Source organism: Polypterus senegalus, chromosome 4 (assembly GCF_016835505.1).
Source record: "Polypterus senegalus isolate Bchr_013 chromosome 4, ASM1683550v1, whole genome shotgun sequence".
Taxonomy (NCBI): Eukaryota; Metazoa; Chordata; class Cladistia; order Polypteriformes; family Polypteridae; genus Polypterus; species Polypterus senegalus.
In genome coordinates, this window is record NC_053157.1 from 9,567,320 (window position 1) to 9,590,036 (window position 22,717).

The following is a 22,717-nucleotide window of genomic DNA, read 5'->3' on the forward strand; positions in this document are numbered from 1 at the left end:
TTGAGAAAAGGGTTAGAATGAAAACCTGCAGCCACTACGGCCCTCCAGGACCAGAGTTGGGGACCCCTGCCATAAAACTATGGGCAAGTAGGTGGTGGCACAGTGACACAGAGCTTAGCAGTGTCTTGGGATCAAATCCTCTGCCTGGCGGTTGTCTGTGTGGTGTCCGCATGTTCTCCTAGTGTCTGTGTGGAGTTTTCTCCAGGTGCTTTGTCTTTTTTTTGTCACATCCCTGAAGGTGACACTAAATTGGACCCATGTGAGTGACCCTCATGATCTGTCAGAGAGGGCTGTCATTACCAATGGACTGCCAGGATGGACTCTGGCCACTAAGCAAAACAAAAAGTTCTTGTGGTGCCCTGTGAAAGGCGCTATAGCGTAAAACCTTGATTGTTTGTTTCTCTGTTTGTGTGTGTAAGGTCGGGATAGAACTCAAAATGAATTTGTGTTGTTTCTCCTAGATGATCAACATCAATGAAACACTTCTAAAGCCTCTGGAGAAATTTCGAAAGGAGCAGCTGGGAGCAGCCAAGGTAACCCACAACAGCTCTTTACTGCCCCCAATAGTCATTTACTAAAATATCCCCTTACTTTTCTATATTGATTTAAATAAAATGTGTTTTTTTCATGGCTGTGTCACAGAAACAAAATGGCAGTTTAATAATAATACATTTTATTTATTTCCCATGCTCAAGGCGCTTCACAGGGGATGGTGACCAAGGGCCAATCAAAAATGTTTGGGGGCAGACATTTCAAATTGGGGTGGAGCCTTGAGAATGCGAATGTCTATATTTAGTTCCTTGGATCAGACCTCACAGGGTGGGGCCGCTGGCTGCTGTCTTAAAGTATTTTGATATTCGTCAAGACAGTGAGGGGCCACAAGCCGTGAGGCACCTGGAGGGACATTCTTTGTGATTTTATATTTTGGTCCTCATAGGAATGACCTGAGGCATTATGTGCATATGTTTGTGTGTGTGTGTGTGTGTGAATATATCTCTCTATTATAAAGACGAGACGTGATCTCCTCGGAAGACATTTTGCCGTCCCGCGAGAGACACGTTAACGTCACGCGAGACAAGGCAGTGAGACAACATTTAAAACGAGTTCACGGACATCTAACCAAGCAGTTGTTGGAATGCTTTTGGCAGACACGCTTCATGTGTTCCCAGCTCTTAAAACAACGACAAACGACAAGCAGAACACGCAGCAGCAAGCCAGCAGATGATCCGACCGCTTCTCCTTAGCATGCGTTCAGCCAGACCCTCCCCATTCACAACGTGAGCGGCAGAGACGAGAAGTGGCAAAAGGACAGCTGCTGTACAGGCTTTGAAATGATTGACGCGTAGTGCGACAAACAGAATGCGCAGCTCGCCAGCAGATGATCCAATTGCTTCTCCTTAGTGTGTGTTCAGCCACCCCTCCTTCACAACGCCAGCAGCGTTATATGTCCTGCGAGAAAGAGATCTCACCACGCACAGGGCCGGAAATAAAGGACAAGTATTGTTTATACAAAAGTTTTAAAGTAAAAGTGAAAATAATGCATATGTAACAATTCTCATGAAAATAACAATCCCTTTAAATTGTATATCCGGTAAAACAAACCCAGGGGTGGGCGAGCGAAGCAAGTAGGGGGCGGAGCCCCCTAGTGTATGTGTGTGTGTGTGTGTGTGTGTGTGTGTATATATATATATATATATATATATATATATATATATATATATATATTGTGAACCCGGCCCGGACACAGACAGGCGGACATGTTGTTTCTCAACCACCACACGTTTATTTACAATATTTACAAGTATTTAATTGGTCACACACATCCAGTTCAGTGCACAAACAAACCCCCAAACACAGTCCTGGCCACTCAATGCCTTTTCTTCGGGCCGCCTCCACAGCTCTCCTGACCTTTGTCCTTCCGCCTCCCGACTCCAGCCTCGAATGAAGGGAGACGGCCCCTTTTATGCAGTCCCCGGATGAGCCCCAGGTGTTCCCGGCATTCCTCCTCTAGCCACGCCCCAGCGGGTATCATCCAAAGTCTTCCCCCCAGCACTTCCTGGTGTGGCGGAAGTGCTGGGGTAACAGGTCCCAAGGCATTGGGCGCTCCTGGCGGTGACCACGGGCCCCTACAGGGTAGGGCTTCCATGCCCTCGACCCGTGGCCCCCAGAACAACCTGGATGGCAGCTCCCACGTGATCCAGGGTGGGCTCAGACCCACATCCGGTCCCTCATGGCATCCCGGCCAGGTTATGGCCCCTGGCATCCCTGACAATATATACATATATATATATATATATATATATATATATATATATTGCATAAATATCCATCCATCCATCCATTATCCAACCCGCTATATCCTATAAATATATCCCGCTATAAATATATATATATACACAGTGGTACATTGATATACATCCACTTTGGAATAAGTTCAACTTGGTATACGACCTTTGTTTAGAATACGACTCGTGCGCTTGTTCACCTCTCTCAAGACAAAGTCACGACTGCCCACGAGCGTCAGTATCATATTATTTCTTTCATCTATCTATCTATCTATCTATCTATCTATCTATCTATCTATCTATCTATCTATCTATCTATCTATCTATCTATCTATCTATCTATCTATCTATCTATCTATCTATCATATAGTGCCTTTCATATCTATCTATCTATCTATCTATCTATCTATCTATCTATCTATCTATCTATCTATTATAGTGCCTTTCATATCTATCTATCTATCTATCTATCTATCTATCTATCTATCTATCATATCTGTCTATCTATGCTATCTATCATCTATATAGTGCCTATCTATCTATCTATCTATCTATCTATCTATCTATATCTATCTATCTATTATCATATCTATCTATCTAGATAGATAGATACTTTCATATCTAATCTAGATAGGGGAAATTCACATAATCCAGCAGCAGTATACTGATACAAAAAAAAAATATATTAAATTAAATAGTAATAAAAATGAAAAAAATAAAAAAGCAGACAATAACTTTGAGTCATGTTAGCCAGTGGAGCAGGACGGTGACAAAAGTCTGTCACTGAAGCTGCTCCTCTGTCTGGAGATGATCCTGTTCAGTGGATGCAGTGGATTCTTCATGATTGACAGGAGTCTGCTCAGTGCCCGTCGCTCTGCCACAGATGTTAAACTGTCCAACTTTAATCCTACAATGGAGCCTGCCTTCTTAACAAGTTTGTCCAGGCGTGAGGCGTCTTTCATCAATCAATCAATCAATCGACATTTATTTATATAGCACATATTCATACAAAAAAATGTAGCTCAAAGTGCTTTACAAAATGAATAGAAAAATATAAGACACAATAAAAAATAAACATAAGTCAACATTAATTAACATAGAATAAGAGTAAGGTCCGATGGCCATGGTGGACAGAAAAAACAAAAAAAACTCCAAAGGCTGGAGAAAAAAATAAAATCTGTGGGGATTCCAGACCAAGAGACCACCCAGTCCCCTCTGGGCAATCTACCTAACATAAGTCAAACAGTCCTCTTTGTATTTAGGGTTTTCATGGAAGGACCTGATGATGATGGTCACGTAGACTTCTGGCTTTCAGTCCATCAATGTTGGTGCATCATGATGCTTTGAGTAGGTGGTGGTGGCGCAGGCCGCCACCACAAAGAAACCGGAAAAAGAAACAGAAGAGAGAGTAGGGGTCAGTATGGATTTTAGAGCCACTGTGAATATATCATCTATCTATCTGTCATTTATGAATTTGTGAAATGAAATCTATAACACAATGAAGTGCAGAAAGCGAAGGGGGCTGAACACTTTCTGAGTCCTCTGTACACTCTGTGAAGGTTGCGTTCCTCGCAGTGCCCCTTCTCTTTAACACCTCCGAGTCACTTTCAGGCAGCATTGCTGTTGGTTTCCTCAGTTATGTGTCAAAGGCCTGGGGATTTCCAAATGAAACAGTCAAAAGAGAATATGAACGAAAAACAGGATGCTGTTGCTCAGTGATGTGACATATTCAGCATGAATGAAAATGCGAAACCTACCTCCTCATCGAAGGACTAAATGTATGCCACATCCTTGCTGGCCAGCTAACTTGCCTATTTTTTGTGAGCGGCCACATCCTCACCCTAGGTGGGGTCTTGCTATTGAAAATGCCTTCCTGACCTTTGGATTTGCTGCTAATTTCCTGCAGCCAACTGAAATCTTTACCCAAATAATCAAATTAGCCAGTAAAGTAAAACAAGTTGGTTATCCAGTCACTGTACTGTAACACAATTCAGTCAAAATGAATGCGGCCTTTCAAGACTCTGAACATCTGGCAGTTTGGCGGTGCCCTCTGCTGGCCAGATTGTGGCACAACAAGCACTTCCTTTGTGCCAGTGTTCTGTACAATCTGGGTCCTACAATGGATTTATCTCTCATTTTTAATTTTCCTAGACAGTTTTTGGGGCTTTAAAAGTGACTAATATATTGCTTTGGGGGGTGGTTGCAGTGGGCTGTTTAGAGACTAAGGAATCCAATGGTCATATGTATGTTTTACTTCAGTGCAAATACAGTGTTGCTTTGTGTTATTTTTTTTTTTTTTTAGTTATTTCGCCACACAACATTTTGTTTAGGGGGTCACCATTTTAGGACCTTCGAATGTGGTTGTTAAGGGTAACATGAGGGGGTCATGGATGGCATGTCATCACCGGTTGTGGTGGGCATTTAGATTCACTTTACTGATTTGACTCTTTTGAACTACCTGCTTTAGGGAATTGATTCCTTTGATTTGTTTGTTACATTTTTAGGATTAGACCCTGCCAAATATATAAATTTGGGGCAAGGAGAGGGGGGTTGTGTAGGGGGTTGTCCCCACTGATTACATCATAAATTTATAATTTAGTAATTCATACATTATTTTGTGTGTATGTATGTCTGTAAGTAAGTATATATGTATATATAGTGTGGCCAATAGGGGGAGCTCCCACTGCCCCAACCAGACGCAGGAGGCACAAGTACAAAAGCACACCGATTTTATTTTCTTCACTCTTGTGGGGAACGTCTTCCTCGTCTCCCACAAGCACAACGACATAGTCTCAAGCACAATCACAGCACAATATTCTTTCTTTGCTTTATACTCTTTCCTATCTCCTTGTCCTCCTCAGCAAGCTTCGTCTCCCTCCTCCCGATTAGTGGCTGCTGCCTCCTCTTATAAGACACCCGGAAAATGCTCCAGGTGCTCGTTGATCTAATTCTGGCAGCACTTCCGGGTGTGGCAGAAGAGCTGCTCTCCAGGGCTCAGCACCCGCTCTGGCACCCCCTGGCGGCGCCCATGGATTCCAGCAGGACTGCACCAAACTACAACTCCCATGAAGCCTTGCAGGAGTCCGAGGCTAGGCTAGGCTAGCACTCTGGGGGAGGTCCTTCCAGCATGGAGGCTTCCCAGTTGGGCAAGAGTCCTGGCCATCCAGCACAATATATACATATATGTATATATTGTCACAGATGTCTGGTGTTCTTACCTGGCCGGGATGTCTGGAGGGACCGAATAGAGACATTAAAAGCTTCCAGGTCAGGAGGACACAACCGCCCTGGAGCAGGAGAGGACCACGGGAGAGGAGAGACTTTCCAACTCGCCAGGGGGCGCCTTAAGCCTCCTAGAACCCGGGAGAACTTTACTTCCGCCACACTCTGCAAGATGGCGGAGGAACCTGCCAGGGACGCTCGGAGTGCTTCCGGGGCAAAGGGCAGCACTTCCGCCACTCCCGGAAGTGCTGCCGGAAGTTCGTTTTCTGCCACCTGGAATGCATCCGGGCGGGAATAAAAGGGCCCACCTCTTAACAGTCGGAGAGCTAGAGTCGGGAGTTGGAGCTGGATGAAGGTCCCCTGGAGGAGACAGGTGGCCAAGGACTGAGAGAAAGAAGGAATTGTGGTGATTATTGCTGTGAGCATTGTGTGTCGTGTTTGGGACTGTGTTCATTTAATGTTTAAGAAACGTGTGACTTTTTTAAAGATGTGGTCTCCGACCGGTGGTGTCCGGTCAAATCTCACTATATATATATATATATATATATATATATATATATATATATATATATATATATACAGTGGAATCTCTAGAAACGATCACCTCTGTATACGAGAAATTCAAGATAAGAGGAAAGTATGAGCGAAAAATTCAGATCTAAAACGAGCATTGGCTAGCGTAACGAGCCACGAGCCAGGCTGTGGTTCTGCGTGAGGCGTTTCCCGGTCCGCCTCGACTCGGGGATTCACCCAAGCTGACGCTGCCAGTCCATCAGGTCATTCAGTGTTCCTTGTTCCCCAGTAGCATTAGGATCTACGCGTTTGTGCGCTTGTGATTTCATTGTTTCGCTGTATAAGCGTATCCAAAAATATATACCCAGCCGGGTACCACAATATATATATATATATATATATATATAGATATAGATAGATAGATAGTGTGGGTGTGTGTATATACACAAAGTATACTTCATATGTGCAAGATGATTTACAGGAATGTCTCAACCTGTTCGCCATCATGTGCAACACACAAAGTTGTAACAACAAGTGACAGTACCATTTAAAGCCCGGGCACACATTTCGCAGGGAATAGATGATACCACAGTCCATATGCTGTCCGTTAGGTCATTGATTTCACGAACTTTCCTGCGCTCCTTCACCATACCCCATTACCAGAAATCACAAAGCGTCAAATCAGGGGAGTGTGGAGGCCAAGGCAATGGTCCACCGTGGAGTATCCATCGACCTGGAAAGCTGTGGTCGAGAAATAAAAATAATCCATTAGTGTTTACATCATTTTGACTCGCCCTGTATGTTTGTTACATCTTGCCTGAAGAAGGGGCCTGAGTTGCCTCGAAAGCTTGCATATTATATTCTTTTTAGTTAGCCAATAAAAGGGGTCGTTTTGCTTGACTTTTCACTACATACAGTATATATCTATACTAATAAAAGGCAAAGCCCTCACTCACTCACTGACTCGTCACTAATTCTCCAACTTCCCGTGTAGGTAGAAGGCTGAAATTTGGCAGACTTACAAAAGTTGGGCAGGTTTCATTTCGAAATTCTACGTGTAACGGTCATAACTGGAACCTACTGACATACATATATACGGCCATAGCCTGCAGCTCGGTCGCCGTTGTGCTCACTTTTGTTGCCAGTGGTTTAGACATTAATGGCTGTGTGTTCAGTAATTTTGAGGGAACAACAAACTTACACTGTGATACAAGCTGTACACGGACTACTTGACATTGGATCAAAGTGTCATATCTTCAGTGTTGTCCCATGAAAAGATAGAATAAAATATTTACAAAAATGTAAGGGGTGTACTCACTTTTGTGAGATACTATATATGTATGTATATGTGTGTGTGTGTGTATATATATAACGAATAACAGAGGTAATTAATATGAAATTGTTTTGTTTCAGTACACAAAAACTTGCAGACACAATTAAAATGCATAACTAAAATAAGAAGTTAATTTTGCAGGTGGGTAACCATTCATTAATGAAATGAATGAGAATAATATGACTCGTTCTCAGGTAATGATTCTTTCATGAATCTCCAGAATCAAAATCATGTGACTCTTTGGTCGGTAATGATCTAGTTCACGAATAAAATGAATGAGAATTGTGTGACTTGTTCAGTTTCAGTTTGCAAATCAAATGAGTAAGAATTGTGCAACTCGTTCTCGGGTAACAATTTATTCATGAATCAAATGAATGAGAACCAGGTGACACTTCCTCTGGTAATGATTTGTTCATTACTCACGTGACTCATTGGTGGGTAATGACACTCGGTTCATGAGTCAAATGAGCAATAATCATGCGACTCATTCTTAGGTAATGATGCATTCACAAACCAACTGAATGAAAGTTGTGTGACTTGTTGCTGGATGATGATTCAGCTCACAAATCAAATGAATGAGAATCATGTGACTTGTTTCCTCCATTTGTACATCATCTGCCAGACAGTGCGTTAATGTTAGTGATGCACCATCTGTTGAAATTACAAATGCGATACATTTTATCAGTAGAAATGTTTGTGATTAAATGCATTTTACTACTACATGCATTTCAAATTAAATTCCAATAGATGGTGCACTGCAAATGTTAATGTCAAGATCTGTGTTGATTGCTTAGATTTCAACCTATTTTAGACAGGTAGCACAACTTAAATCAGGAATGTATTGGAATGACAAATGCACCGCATTTTATTACTACAAATGTTTGTGATGCACCATCTGTTGGAATGACAGATGCAATGTGCTTTATTATTACAAATGCCTGAGACGTGCCATCTGTTGGAATGGCAAATGCAATATATTTTATTACTACAAATATTAGTGATGTGCTATCAGTTGGATTGAGGATTGCAATAAATTTTATTACTACAAACGTTTGTGATGCACCATCTGTTGGAATGACAAATACAATGCATTTTATTGCTACAAATGTTTGTGATGTGCCGTTTGTTGGAATAACAAAAGCAATGCTTTTTTTTTTTTTTTACAAATGTTTGTGATGTGACATCTTTTGGAGTGACAGATGCAATGCATTTTATCACTGCAAATGTTAGTGATGCACCATCTGTTGGAATGACAAATGCTATACATTTTATTACTAGAAATGTTTGTGATGTGCCATCTGTTGGAATGAGAAATGTAATGCATTTTATTACTACAAATGTTTGTGATAGAGGAGTAGCTCACCGAGTTAGATAAGCTGCTTCAGTCCACCCGGTAAAGAGCAGAGGTGTGGGGTTCGAACCCAGCACACTGCAGCCGTGTGAAGAGAACAACCCATTTCTTTAGGGCGGCACGGTGGCGCAGTGGTAGCGCTGCTGCCTCGCAGTTAGGAGACCTGGTGTTTACTTCTCGGGTCCTCCCTGCGTGGAGTTTGCAGGTTCTCCCCGTGTCTGCGTGGGTTTCCTCCGGGCGCTCCGGTTTCCTCCCACAATCCAAAGACATGCAGGTTAGGTGGATTGGCGATTCTACATTGGCCCTAGTGTGTGCTTGGTGTGTGGGTGTGTTTGTGTGTGTCCTGCGGTGGGTTGGCACCCAGCCCAGGATTGGTTCCTGCCTTGTGCCCTGTGTTGGCTGGGATTGGCTCCAGCAGACCCCCGTGACCCTGTATTCGGATTCAGTGGGTTAGAAAATGGATGGATGGATGTTTGTGATGTGCCGTCTGTTGGAATGAGAAATGTAATGCATTTTATTACTACAAATGTTTGTGATGTGCCATCTGTTAGAATGCCAAATGTAATGCATTGCTGCAAATGTTTGTGATGTGCCATCTATTGGAATGACAGACACATAGCAACCAGACCAACACACATATACAGTATCTTCTCCTTTTATTACGGTGGATTTGTTTATTTTTCAAACCCACTGAGTCCAAGTGAGTTCTTTATTAAATGAGATTAGATTAGATAAACTTAATTAATCCAAAGGGGAAACTCAGAAATGAATTGATTTGCTTTCTGATTTAATTAAGTTATTCTGAGAATGAGGTCATAGTCATTTCTGTTTCTAGGAATAGTTTCTAACTGTTTACCCAGTAATATTATGTAAATAAATGTCTGTAAGTTTGACAGGGCTTATTAACTTGTTACATGATATTCGGTTTGCATGTTTTTGAAATTGCCAATTATGGGGAGCCCTCTTGTGTGGTATAGTATGGTACGGTGTCCTTTCTCAAACCTGCTTGATTCAGTTCAAGGTGCTGGTGTGTACCCTGGCAGCACTGGGTGCAACGCAGGAAACAATCCTGAAAAGGACCCCAGTCCATTGCAGGGCCCACGCATAGACACATCGACAGTGACGTGGTAGGAACACGCAGACTCCACATGGACAACGCCCAGGGTCCGATGAAAAGTGGCACAGACCACTGCAACAACACGCCACCCCTGTTAGCTTAATGGACCTTTATAACCTGTTGTGGACGGGTGGAAGGACACTCGAAGTGTTGCTGTCCCAGCCTGGTCACCCCATTTAATCCGTATTTAGATATTATTAAAGAAAATAGACGCTCAATAGTGCAAAACTGGCAGAGGTAACAGAAATAAAAGGCAGTCCTCCTGTTGTTTAACAGCTCAGGAGACGCAGGTCTTGTCCAGGAGCTCAGTCCTGTTTGACGTTCCGAGTCCAGATTAAGACCACTCTCTCTGTGGGCATCCAGGCTTTTCTAGTGATCCGGGTGTTAAGGGCAGAGTCACTTGCCCTCACTGGGTGTCGTCCCAGCCACTGCAGGTGAAATCAGAGACAAAACTGTTAGCAACGGCGCCCCCACTTGCCCGGGGGTGGTATCGCTTACCACAAATGAGCCCGCAACACGCGTGACACTGTTCAATGCGTGTGCCCGTTGACAGCCTTGCACTCTGTACTGTCAGAATTGTCTCTGAATGGAGACAATTCAAAGGTCATTCAGGAGATGGCTGGACTGTGGTGCCACGGCTAGTGCCATATCTAGAGATGACTCTTTTCATGTCCTTTCTTAACCAGCATTTCAATAAGCCTAATTTAGAAATGGATGATATTACACACTAAACCCTATAATGGATGAATGGAATCCTTCCTTCCTTCCATCTATCCATCCATCTTCTTAACCCGTTAGTACGCAGGGAAGCTGGTGCCTATCACAGCAAGCATTGGGCACCAGGAAAGAAAAATCTCTGGACCAGGCATCATTAGAGGAGCAGAATAATTACCTAAATTTTAGAACGAATGGACTGAATATTAGATTTTAATTCATTATAATAAACATAATAATAACAATAAATGTCAATTTGAGAATATTAAGCGGGCCTCCTAATGGACGTGCTCCTGTTTCTCCTCTCCATGCCAGCTAATGACGTTACTTTCTCGGGTCATCCTCCGGTCACAGATTCAGGCACCTCCATTAAGGGATCATTAGGGACAGCACTTCCTTGTAATTTCTTTCGTATTCGAGTTTTATTGACCTTAAAAATCACATTACAATGTATAAAACACAGACCAGTCCAAAATTAAACGGCCCAACGTTCGAGCAAATTGAGATGCATTGTGCCGTAAAAATATGGACTGTCAAGCAAATGCTTTCGATATAAACAGAACACATGCATGCTGGGTAGGCGTATTTAAAACGGCACTACAGCGGACACACACTGGCCACTTTATTAGGTACGCCTGTTTGACAGCTCGTTAATGCAAGTATCTCATCAGCCAATCACGTGGCAGTAGCTCAGTGCATTTCAGCCTGCAGACGTTGTCATGACAACCTGCTGAAGTTCAAACCGAGCATCAGAATGGAGAAGAAAGGGGACTGAAGTGACTTTGAACGTGGCATGGCTGTTGGCGCCAGACGGGCTTCTCTGAGAATTTCACAAACTGCTGATCTACTGGGATTGTCACGCAGAACCATTTCTAGGGTTTACAGAGAAAGATCTGAAAAAGGGGAAATATCAGTGAGCGGCAGTTCAATGGGTCAGAGGTCAGCGGAGAATGGCCAGACTGGTCTGAGCTGATAGAAAGGCAACAGGAACTCAAATAAGCACTCGTTACAAACAAGGTAGGCATAAGAGCAGCTCTGAACACACAACACATCAAACCTTGAAGCAGGTGGGCTACAGCAGCAGGAGACCACAGCGGTTGACACTCCTGTCAGATAAGAACTGGCAACTGAGGTGATCATTCACATGGGCTCGACAAAAGTGAACATTAGAAGACTGGAAAAATGTCACCTGGTCTGATGAGTCTCGATTTCTGCTGTGACATTCAGATGGTGGGGTCAACAACATGAAATCAGGGATCCATCCCGCCTTATAGATAGATAGATACTTTATTAATCCCAAGGGGAAATTCACGTTAAAAAAATACTTGAATAGGCAAATGTTTTCCATCCTTCAAGAACGAACGCACGCTTGTGCTTATGTAGTAAGCTGCTCTTCACGATCTGCACAGTGTCTGTGGTGCGCGGATCTGTCCAGAGGCTAAAACCTGTCCTTTCTGCAGCTGGATACTTCTAGCCAGAGGGGCTTCAGCTACAGTATATACTCGTGATTAAGTTCTCCCGCAGATAAATCGGGCTTGATTTTACTGTATAATTTCCGGTATTTTATAATGTTGGTCATATACCATTGATACTTGTGTATAAGTCAAAAAATGTATGCCTTAAAATTCATTCAAACAAAACAGATCCGACTTAGCCGCGGGGCAACACAATTTTCCATAGAATGTGGGTAATGGCACAGTGCCCAGTGCTTTTATTTAAAACAGTCAATCAAAATCAGTGTTCAAAGTAAACAGTGCAGTGATTCAACAGAAATCTTCATTAAATAAATAATCCATAAAGCAAACGTGGAGGTTTAAAAAGGAATAAGATAGAAAAACAATCCTTTAAAAACCCGGCTTGGCACCCAGGCTTCCGCACAGTGGATTGCTGCAGAGATGGTTGTCCTTCTGGAAGGTTCTCCTCTCTCCACAGAGGACCTCTGGAGCTCTGACAGAGTGACCATCAGGTTCTTGGTCACCTCCCTGACTAAGGCCCTTCTCCCCCGATTGCTCAGTTTAGATGCCCGGCCAGCTGTAGGAAGAGTCCTGGTGGTTTTGAACTTCTTCCACTTACGGATGATGGAGGCCACTGTGCTCATTGGGACCTTCAAAGCAGCAGACATTTTTCTGTAACCTTCCCCAGATTTGTGCCTGGAGACAATCCTGTGTCTGAGGTCTACAGACAATTCCTTTGACTTCATGCTTGGTTTGTGCTCTGACATGAACTGTCAACTGTGGGACCTTCTATAGACAGGTGTGTGCCTTTCCAAAGCAGGTCACATCAACTGAATTGACCACAGGTGGACTCCAATGAAGCTGCAGAAACATCTCAAGGAGGATCAGGGGAAACAGGATGCACCTGAGCTCAATTTGGAGCTTCATGGCAAAGGCTGTGAATACTTGTGGACATGTGCTTTCTCAGTTTTTTTATTTTTAATAAATTTTATTAAATTATTTTAAATAAATTATATACACATATATGTGTATATATATGTATATGTGTATATATATATGTATATATATATGTATATGTATATGTATATATATATGTATTTGTATATGTGTACAGTAATCCCTCGCTATATCGCCCTTCGACTTTCGTGGCTTCACTCCATCGCAGATTTTAAATGTAAGCATATCTAAATATATATCACAGATTTTTCGCTGGTTCATGGATTTCTGGACAATGGGTCTTTTAATTTATGCTACACGCATCCTCAGTTTGTTTGCCCAGTTGATTTCATACAAGGGACGCTATTGGCGGATGGCTTAGAAGCTACCCAATCAGAGCATGTATTGCATATTAACTAAAATTCCTCAATGATATACGATGTGCTTCCCACGCGGTGCTTGATTGTTTGCTTTTCTCACTCCCTCTGTCTTTCTCTGCGCCTGACGGAGGAGATGTGAGCAGAGGGGCTGTTTGCCTTGAAGATACGGAGGCTACTCTAAAAAATGCTGAAAGACTACCTTCACATTGCTCTCTTCTTTACGGCTGCTTTATCGCGGTGCGCATACTTAAAAGCCCAACAGCACGTATTGATTTTTGGATTGTTTGCTTTTCTCTCGCTCTCTCTTTGACATTCTCCGCTCCTGACACACATTCCTTTAAAGAGAAGATATGTTTGCATTCTTTTAATTGTGAGAAAGAACTGTCATCTCTGTCTTGTCATGGAGCACAGTTTAAACTTTTGACTAAAGGGTGTTATTTCATGTCTAGAGGGCTCTAATAATGTTAACAGTGTGGGAGAGTTTATAAGGGCTTAAAATATATAAAAATAACTATACAAACATATGGTTTCTACTTCGCGGATTTTCACCTATCGATCGAGGAGGGATTACTGTATATATATATATAATTTTTAATGTAGGTAGATCATCTCGACCTGGTCATTTTAAAAGTAGCTCGCAAGGCGAAAAGTGTTGGCACCCCTGCTTTACAGTTTTAGGAAAAGAAGATGAAGAGGAGACCTGAGCGAAGTGTTTACCATTATGAAGGGAATCAGTCCAGTGGACCGAGATGGTGACTTTAAAATGAGTTCATCAAGAACACGGGGACACAGTTGAAAACTTGTGAAGGGTAAATGGCACACAAACATTACAAAGTTTTTCTTTACACAAAGAACGATAGACATTTGGAATAAGCGATCAAGTAGTGTGGTAGACAGTAAGACTTTATGGACTTTCAAAACTCAACTTGATGTTTTTTGGAAGAAATAAGTGGAAAAGACTGGCGAGCTTTGTTGGGCTGAAGGACCTGTTCTCGTCCAGGGTGTTCTAATGAACTATTCTGAAGTGATGTTTGCACTGTTTTGCATTTTTTGTATTTCACACCCTCCTACACCTTTATCGTAAGAGCATCCCTTATCTACAATGGAGCGTTTGATCAGAAGAAAATATTAAACTGGTTTGAAATGAAAAGTCGTTGAAGTGGCGAAAGAAATTGGTAACTGCACTGATGCAACAAAATTTGTTGCAGGAGGAGGCAAGAAGATGTATTCCGTAATATATTAAAACATTTTACAGTCCCTCCCATTCAAAGCTCCCAGAGTACAGCGGGAAACGGATCTCTCAACCAACATCTCAGAAAATAAGTGGAAGGTAGCAATGCACAGAATTCACTCGAGCTCCATATGTGCAAAGCATACAATAATTCAACTCAAAATGATATACCGAGCACATCTGTCTCGCTTAAAATTGTCCAAAATGTTTCCAGGGCGAGAGACAACCTGCAAACGCTGCAATCGAGCTCAGGCCTCACTGGGCCACATGTTTTGGGCCCTTCGTCCTTTGGCATAAATATCAGGAGTACCACACACCCCTTTCCAGCGACTTCATGACCCCCCATGCTCTCCCAATCCATTTACTGACTTCACAGGAAGAGTCACCAGACACATGAATGTCACTGCTGAGGTAAGTAAACCTCTCGACGAGGTCGACACTCTCACCGCAGACAGACACACTGCTGATGGCCGATCCCAAGAGGTCATTAAAGGCCTGGATCTTTGGTTTTTAACCAGGACACTCCGACTCCTCACTCAGTCTCTCAAGACTCCCGATTAGAGTCTCCATTGACTCTGCAAAGGTCAATAAAATATATATATATTTTTTTAAAGTGTCATATTCTTGAACGGGCGTGTAATTCGGGGTCTTTTTTTGGTTTTCAAGACCCGACTTATTTGAGAGTATATACAGTAAGTACCCAGTGAAGGGTCTGAATACTTGTGTCAGTGAGATCCAATGTCTAAAAGCCTGTTTTCGTTTTGCCATTCTGGGGTATCTGAGTGTTAACCTGATGAGGGGTAAAAATGAATGTAAACGGCATAAAAGCTGCAGCGTAACACAATGAGAACAAGTGAAGGGGTCTGAAGGGTCTGCGTGTCTGGAACTCTTAAAATTAAGTGGATTCGGTAAGTGGATGGATGGACGGACAGGCAGAGAGTTCTATAATATATACACTCACCTAAAGGATTATTAGGAACACCTGTTCAATTTCTCATTAATGCAATTATTTAATCAACCAATCACATGGCAGTCACAATTTGGCGTAAACAGAATGAGAACATGGATCCATCATGCCTTGTTACCACTGTGCAGGCTGGTGGTGGTGGTGTAGTGGTGTGGGGGATGTTTTCTTGGCACACTTTAGGCCCCTTAGTGCCAATTGGGCATCGTTTAAATGCCACGGGCTACCTGAGCATTGTTTCTGACCATGTCCATCCCTTCATGACCACCATGTACCCATCCTCTGATGGCTACTTCCAGCAGGATAATGCACCATGTCACAAAGCTCGAATCATTTCAAATTGGTTTCTTGAACATGACAATGAGTTCACTGTACTAAAATGGCCCCCACAGTCACCAGATCTCAACCCAATAGAGCATCTTTGGGATGTGGTGGAACGGGAGCTTCGTGCCCTGGATGTGCATTCCAAAAATCTCCATCAACTGCAAGATGCTATCCTATCAATATGGGCCAACATGTCTAAAGAAAGCTTTCAGCAGCACCTTGTTGAATCAATGCGACGTAGAATTAAGGCAGTTCTGAAGGCGAAAGGGGGTCAAACACCGTATTAGTATGGTGGTCCTAATAATCCTTTAGGTGAGTGTATATATTTTCTTTCTTCATCTTGTAAAGCACTTTGAGCTACACCATTTGTATGATAACGTGCCATAGAAAGAAATGTTGTTGTTGTTTGCCTGGGGCCACTCAAGAACATTCATAAAGTTGTCCCTAAGCTACTCCTCCCGAGTTGTTTTGGTATTGTCCTGTTGAAAGGTGAACCTTCCAAGTCTTTGATTCTTATGTTTAAAGAACTTTGGAGCAGGTATTCATGAAGCACATCTCTGTACTTATTTACTCCTTTCGGCTTTCCCTCAACCCTGTCTGGTCTGCCAGTACCTGCCACTTATAAACAACCCCACGGCGTGATGCTGCCACCACCCTGCTTTACTGGTATTGCACAGGTGACGAGTGGCTCCTGGTTTCCTCCAGACACGACTCTCAGAACTGAGGCCAAACAGTTCAGTCTTGGTTTTATCAGACCAGAGAGTCTTGTGTCTGACGGTCCTTTAAGGTCTGTTTGCAAACTCCAAGGGAGCTTTCATGTATCATCTGGCCAGTCTGACATAAAGCCCAGAAGAGTGAAGTGTTGTACTGGTGGCTGTCCTTCTGGAAGTTCCATCCCTTCTCCAAAACATTGTTGTCCGGAGCTCAGCCAGAGGTACGACTGGGATCTAACTCACCTCGCTAACCCAGGCCCATCTCCCACAATTGCTCAAATTGGCCAGACGGTCAGCTCTAGGAAGAGTCGTGGTCATTCTGCATCTCCATCAACTGCAAGATGCTATCCTATCAATATGGGCCAACATTTCTAAAGAATGCTTCCAGCACCTTGTTGAATCAATGCCACGTAGAATTAAGGCAGTTCTGAAGGTCAAACACCGTATTAGTATGGGGTTCCTAATAATCCTTTAGGTGAGTTTATTATAGCTTCATGTCCACGTATGATAGAATTGCCTTAAAGCGACACGATCAAAGTGGAACAACAAAAGTAAAATGACTTAATGCGGCCTTGTTTTGTGTCTTCTAGGAAGAAAGGAAGAAATACGAGAAGGAAACAGAGAAGTACTGCACAGCCTTGGACAAGCTTCTCAATTTGTCAGCCAAGAAGAAGGACCAACAGCTCCAGGAGGTGACCTTTTAGTGTTGTTTTTGAAAGTTTTTTTTTAATTTTCTTTCTTCTTTCAAATGGGGGACTTTAAGAGACTTTGTTAGACTCTAAATTTTCTACTTTGTTTTGTGACCAGTAGGGGGCGATGACGCCTCCCAAATTCCAGACACAAACACAAGTTCAAATAAATGAATTATTATCACCAGTACCTTCACAGTGGCTCTCCAGTACACACAATTCCTCTTTTATTTCTCTCTTCCCTCTCCTCCACACCTCTAGGTGAGCCTTGTCCTCCTTCCTTCCGACTCCGACTTGCCCGGATATAGCAGAGAGGTTCCTTTTTTCCTTGGACGCGGGAGTAGTTCTGGTGCCAGGGCATAGCAGAAACTCACCTCCTATTAGCACCCCTTGCTGGAACCCAGGAACCCTAACAGGGCTACTGTCTGGCACTACAACTCCCAGCAGGCCCCGTGGGTGTCCCTTAGTGTACCTGCCCTCCCGGGTTGCTGCCACATATATAGCTTGAATGATCTCCCTGTCCTTCCTTCAGGCTGGCCTCCCAGCCGGGTTATGTTTCACCATCTATTTTTATTGAATTTATTAAAGGCAAGTAACATTCCATACAAGCAAGTCAAACTTGACAGAACTCAGTTCAAATCAACTCCCACCCATAATGTGGAGGTAGTGAAAGAATTGGGTTGGAGTGTAAGGGCTCGTTTATACTTCGCGCTCGAAGCGCGGACGCGCACACATCATGGCTGCCACGCGTTCACTGCGTTCATTTGACGTGTCCTCTGAGCAGGTGTGTGAATTGCAGTACTGTACCAGCAAAAAGTCGGGGGGCGCAGTGTGATAAATGTTGGAACGTGACGTCAGAGTCTCTGTTTACTGTCTACGTGTGACAGAAAGCCGCTATGCGGATCCTGCGAGATCGATGTGCGCGCTTCGATGTTTGATGAATGGTTCGATGTGATGAAGCAAAGTGCCGACATACAGATGCGTTTGTGATGCTTTTATATTCAAGGGTCACATATTCCCCATTGTCATGACAGAATACATTTTAAAAGTCTCACATGCCATCTTTTGGGCCATCTTTTTTTTTCTGGGGCTTCCTCCTGACCTGACAGCAGCGGCAAACAGCAATAGATCACCACACAGAACACATTAAATGTATGATACTCTAGCTCTCTGCACATTTAGAAACCTTAGATTTATACTTGATATCACTTTAATGATGAAATGCATTAAAGTATATACAGTCATATGAAAAAGTTTGGGAACCCCTCTTAATTCTTTGGATTTTTGTTTTTCATTGGCTGAGCTTTTAAAATAGCAACTTCCTTTTAATATCTGACATGCCTTATGGACACAGTAGGATTTCAGCAGTGACATTAAGTGTATTGGATTAACAGAAAATATGCAATATGCATAACAAAATTAGACAGGTGCATAAATGTGGGCAACAGAGATATGACATCAGTACTTAGTTGAGCCTCCTTTTGCTCCTTTGAGCCTCCAGATGCTGTCCTCCTATAGCCTGTGATGAGTGTCTGGATTCTGGATGGAGGGATTTCTGACCATTCTTCATACCAAATCTCTCCATTTCAGTTCAATTTGATGGACAGCCTGCTTCAAATCATCCCATAGATTTCCGAATATATTCAAGTCAGGGGACTGTGACGGCCATTCCAGAACATTGTCCTTCTCTCTTTGCCTTTGTAGGTTTCGAACTGTGTTTTGGGTCATTGTCTTGTTGGAATATCCAACCCCTGCTTAGTATCTTCAACTTTGTGACTGATGCTTGAGCATTATCCTGAAGAATTTGTTGATATTGGGTTGAATTCATCCGACCCTCGACTTTAACAAGGACCCCAGTCCCTGAACTAGCCACACAGCCCCACAGCATGATGGGACCTCCACCACATTTGACAGGAGGTAGCAGGTGTTTTTCTTGCAATGCGCTGTTCTTCTTCCGTCATGCAAAGCGCTTTTTGTTCTGACCAAATAACTCAATTCTTGTCTCATCAGTCCAAAGCACTTTGTTCTTAATGAATCTGACTTGTCTAAATGAGCATTTGATACAACAAGTGACTCTGTTTGTGGTGTGAGTGCAGAAAGGGCTTCTCTCTCATCACCCTGCCATACAGATGTTCTTTGTGAAGATTGCGCTGAATTGTAGAACGATGTACAGATACACCATCAGCAGCGAGATGTTCTTGCAGGTCTTTGGAGGTGATCTGTGGCTTGTCTGTCACCATTCTCACAATCCTGCTCATGTGCCACTCCTGTATTTTTCTTGGCCTGCCAGACCTGCTGAGTTTAACAGCAACTGTGCCTGTGGCCTTCCATTTCCTGATTCCATTCCTTACAGTTGAAACTGACAGTTTAAACCTCTGAGATGGCTTTTTGTAGCCTTCCCCTAAACCAGGAGACTCAACAATCTTTGTTTTCAGATCTTTTGAGAGTTGCTTTGAGGATCCCATGCTGTCTGTCACTCGTCAGAGGAGAGTCAAAGGGAAGGAAGCACAACTTGTAACTGACCACCTTAAATACCTTTGACCACTCGTGACTGGACACTCCTGTCTATGAAGTTCAAGGCTTGACGAGCTCATCCAACCAAGTAATCAGCACTGAGCAGTGACAGGCATTCAAATCAGCACAATGACAAGGGGACCCACATTTGTGCACAGCCAGTTTTTCATATTTGATTTAATTTCATACAACTAAATACTGCGTCACTAAAAATCTTTGATCGGAAAACACCGCAGTACTCCTAGGAAATGACAGACATACCACTGTGATCTGTTTTGTTGGAAGGAGAGTCAATTATTATACAGGCTGACAGGGGCTCACAAACCTTTTCATATAACTGTATGTTACATTTTACAGATAAATCTTGAATTTAGTTTAAATAATGAATACTGTTAATAATTACACACATGGGAGTGACACAAGAGGAAAGCAGCGCGGAGAAAAGGGACACAAAAGCATTGGAGAGACAAAAAAGAAAAAGAATAATCTAGGTGCAAATTCAGAAAATAAGGAAAGTAATAATTAGCCCGGAACAAGTGGAATTGAAAAAAAAAGCACATCCAATCGGGCTCAGAATTAAAAGACAGAGTAAAAGACAAAGTAGAACTTCATAAAGACGTTCACAAACATTGGCGCTAAGCACATGTAGAGCAGGTTAGAGATTATGAAAGCAGTGGAATTCAAAAGGCTCAAAAAAATAAAAAAGCGGCGCGATACACATGTGGAGAAAGTTAAAGAATATGAAAATAGGAAAATTAGAAAGTATAAAAAAAACAAAGTAAAGATCACAGTAGCACAAACAAACAAAGTATTACTTGAAAAAGGGAAAGTAATCACCACAGACCAGGTGTCATTGGGGAAAAAAAAGCAGGACAAAGCGAGGTCAGAAATAAAAGACAAAGAGTAGAAAACAAAGTAAAACGTCATAAAGAGGTTAAAAAACAAGGGGGCCAAACACATGCAGAGCAGGTTAGAGAAAATGAAAACTGGAATTTAAAAGACTCAAAAATAGACGTGGGGCGAAACACATGCAGAGCAAGATATAGAATATGAAAGCAGAAAAAAACGACAGGGTCAGAAGAAAGACCGTAAACATCGCATTAGTGCAAAGAAAGAGAAATTATTACTTGGAGAAATAACAAGAAGGCGAATAGGGATCGAATATATGGACACAGGTGATATGTCAGAAGTATGTAAATATTGTAAGGCTTTGAAGTTTAAGTCAAGAGAATTTCAAAAACAGAGTTTACCTCACACGCATTTATTGGTTACTTTGCAAAAAAAAATTATTAACTGCTGATGATGGAGATTGTTTTGTCTGTGCTGAAACTCCAAACAGAGAAACCTATCCTGAATTATGGTACAAAGTCATTAAACACAAGTCTCACTGACCTCATTAAAAAGATTCAGCACGTTGGGACTTGAAAGATTCCAAATATTGTTTTTACAGAAGATCTGAAATAAAAGTAAAACTAATGAAATAGCAACAATTCAAAGAAAAAAGAAATCTTAAAAGTGTGTATCCGGAAAAACAAACACAGGGGTTGGCAAGCGAAGCGAGCAGGGGGCAAAGCCCCCTAGTTTATTATAAAATTCCACTGAGGGATTTTGCAAGATGCGGTGAGCTGGCACCCTGCCCGGGGTTTGTTTCTTGCCTTGCGCCCTGTGTTGGCTGGGATTGGCTCCAGCAGACCCCCATGACCCTGTAGTTAGGATATAGTGGGATGGATGGATGGATTTCGCAAGATGTGATTATTCGATATTCTGATTTTCTGGCTGTCAATATGATGAATGAATTCACTTGTCCGCTTTCCCAAACAATAAAATTTTTTGATGCTGCTTAGTACCTACTGGCATGTCATCCCTTCCCAGGTTGTAAACCCATTTAGCAACTTGTTGTCCCAAATGCCCATCCTTTCTCAGGTTATGAAGTAATTGATAGCCTGAGGTATCGTCATGTCTTCCTCTTTTTGTCTGAACAGTTGTTTTAAAAGTAAGGTGCAATTGGGAAGAGGATCTGCTTTGATGTGTCCTGTGTTTAAGTTTGTCTAGTGTTGTCTTGGGTAAAATAGAATGACAATATAGAACAAAATTTACAGATTTTGTACCCCACAACAGACAGGCATGAAGTAGATAGGCAATCGCACCGATCTAACATTTTAAATCAGGCAACATGGCCTCCAATAGGATACTTGTCTAATGTGAGGGAGGCATCTGATTCATCCGGAGTGTGTGAGCGTGAGAGGGCATGACCTCCGCTGCTGTTTCCGTGATGAATAGTCGGGCAGTCAATTGACAGTCTTCCCCGGACCGCCTGGCTGACTCTTGAATTTGCCATCTTCTGTAGGCATGTAACAGTGCTATCGCTGAGTACCAGCTACTCTCTCACGGATTCTCTGTTCGTCGACATGAGGTAGTACATCGTCCTTTGATTTGAAGAAAAAGTTTGAACTTTTTGATAACTTACGGATTGAAAAACTCAATGGTTACCGTTATTGACAACCTGGCACAGTCGGCCAATGTTTAGGATAGAAGACGAACATGAAAGATTTGCATAAGAAAAGGAAGGCTTGTGTTTTGAGAAAGAAGGGACAACGTAGAAAAATGAAAATATATTTAAAAAAGTGATCTGTACATTCCCACGTGCCGTTAGGGTGCTCTGATAATGAAATCCAAAATGATTTTTGGGATTTGAGAGGTCTGCTGTTCATACCCTGATAAGTTACTTTTCTGTTTATTGCTTTTTTTTTTAGAAAGTCTATATACAGTTTATCTGAATAAGGAAAAAAAATCAAAAGTCTGTGTTGGTTACAAATATGTGTTTCTGAGGCCTAGACATAGCTAAGCCAAAATCTCAAAATTCAGTTCTGGTCAGTTTCAAGGGGCTGCTTTGACCATGCAGGGTCATCTGGACAGGTCGGGTTGGGGAGCATGCACTGGTACAGCGTATTGCTGCACCCACCACACAACGAAACAG

General features: G+C 42.5%; 1 protein-coding gene across 2 annotated transcripts in view; it reads left to right on the forward strand.

Moving 5' to 3' along the window:
* The window catches only part of arhgap10 (Rho GTPase activating protein 10), a 203,980-nt gene that overhangs the window by 106,055 nt on the left and 75,208 nt on the right, over window positions 1-22,717 (forward strand). For both annotated transcript variants that reach the window (XM_039750226.1, XM_039750227.1), the window contains exons 4-5: window positions 462-533; window positions 17,128-17,229. In XM_039750226.1, coding sequence (XP_039606160.1) covers window positions 462-533; window positions 17,128-17,229 — 174 coding nt within the window. The remainder of the gene's footprint in view (window positions 1-461; window positions 534-17,127; window positions 17,230-22,717) is intronic.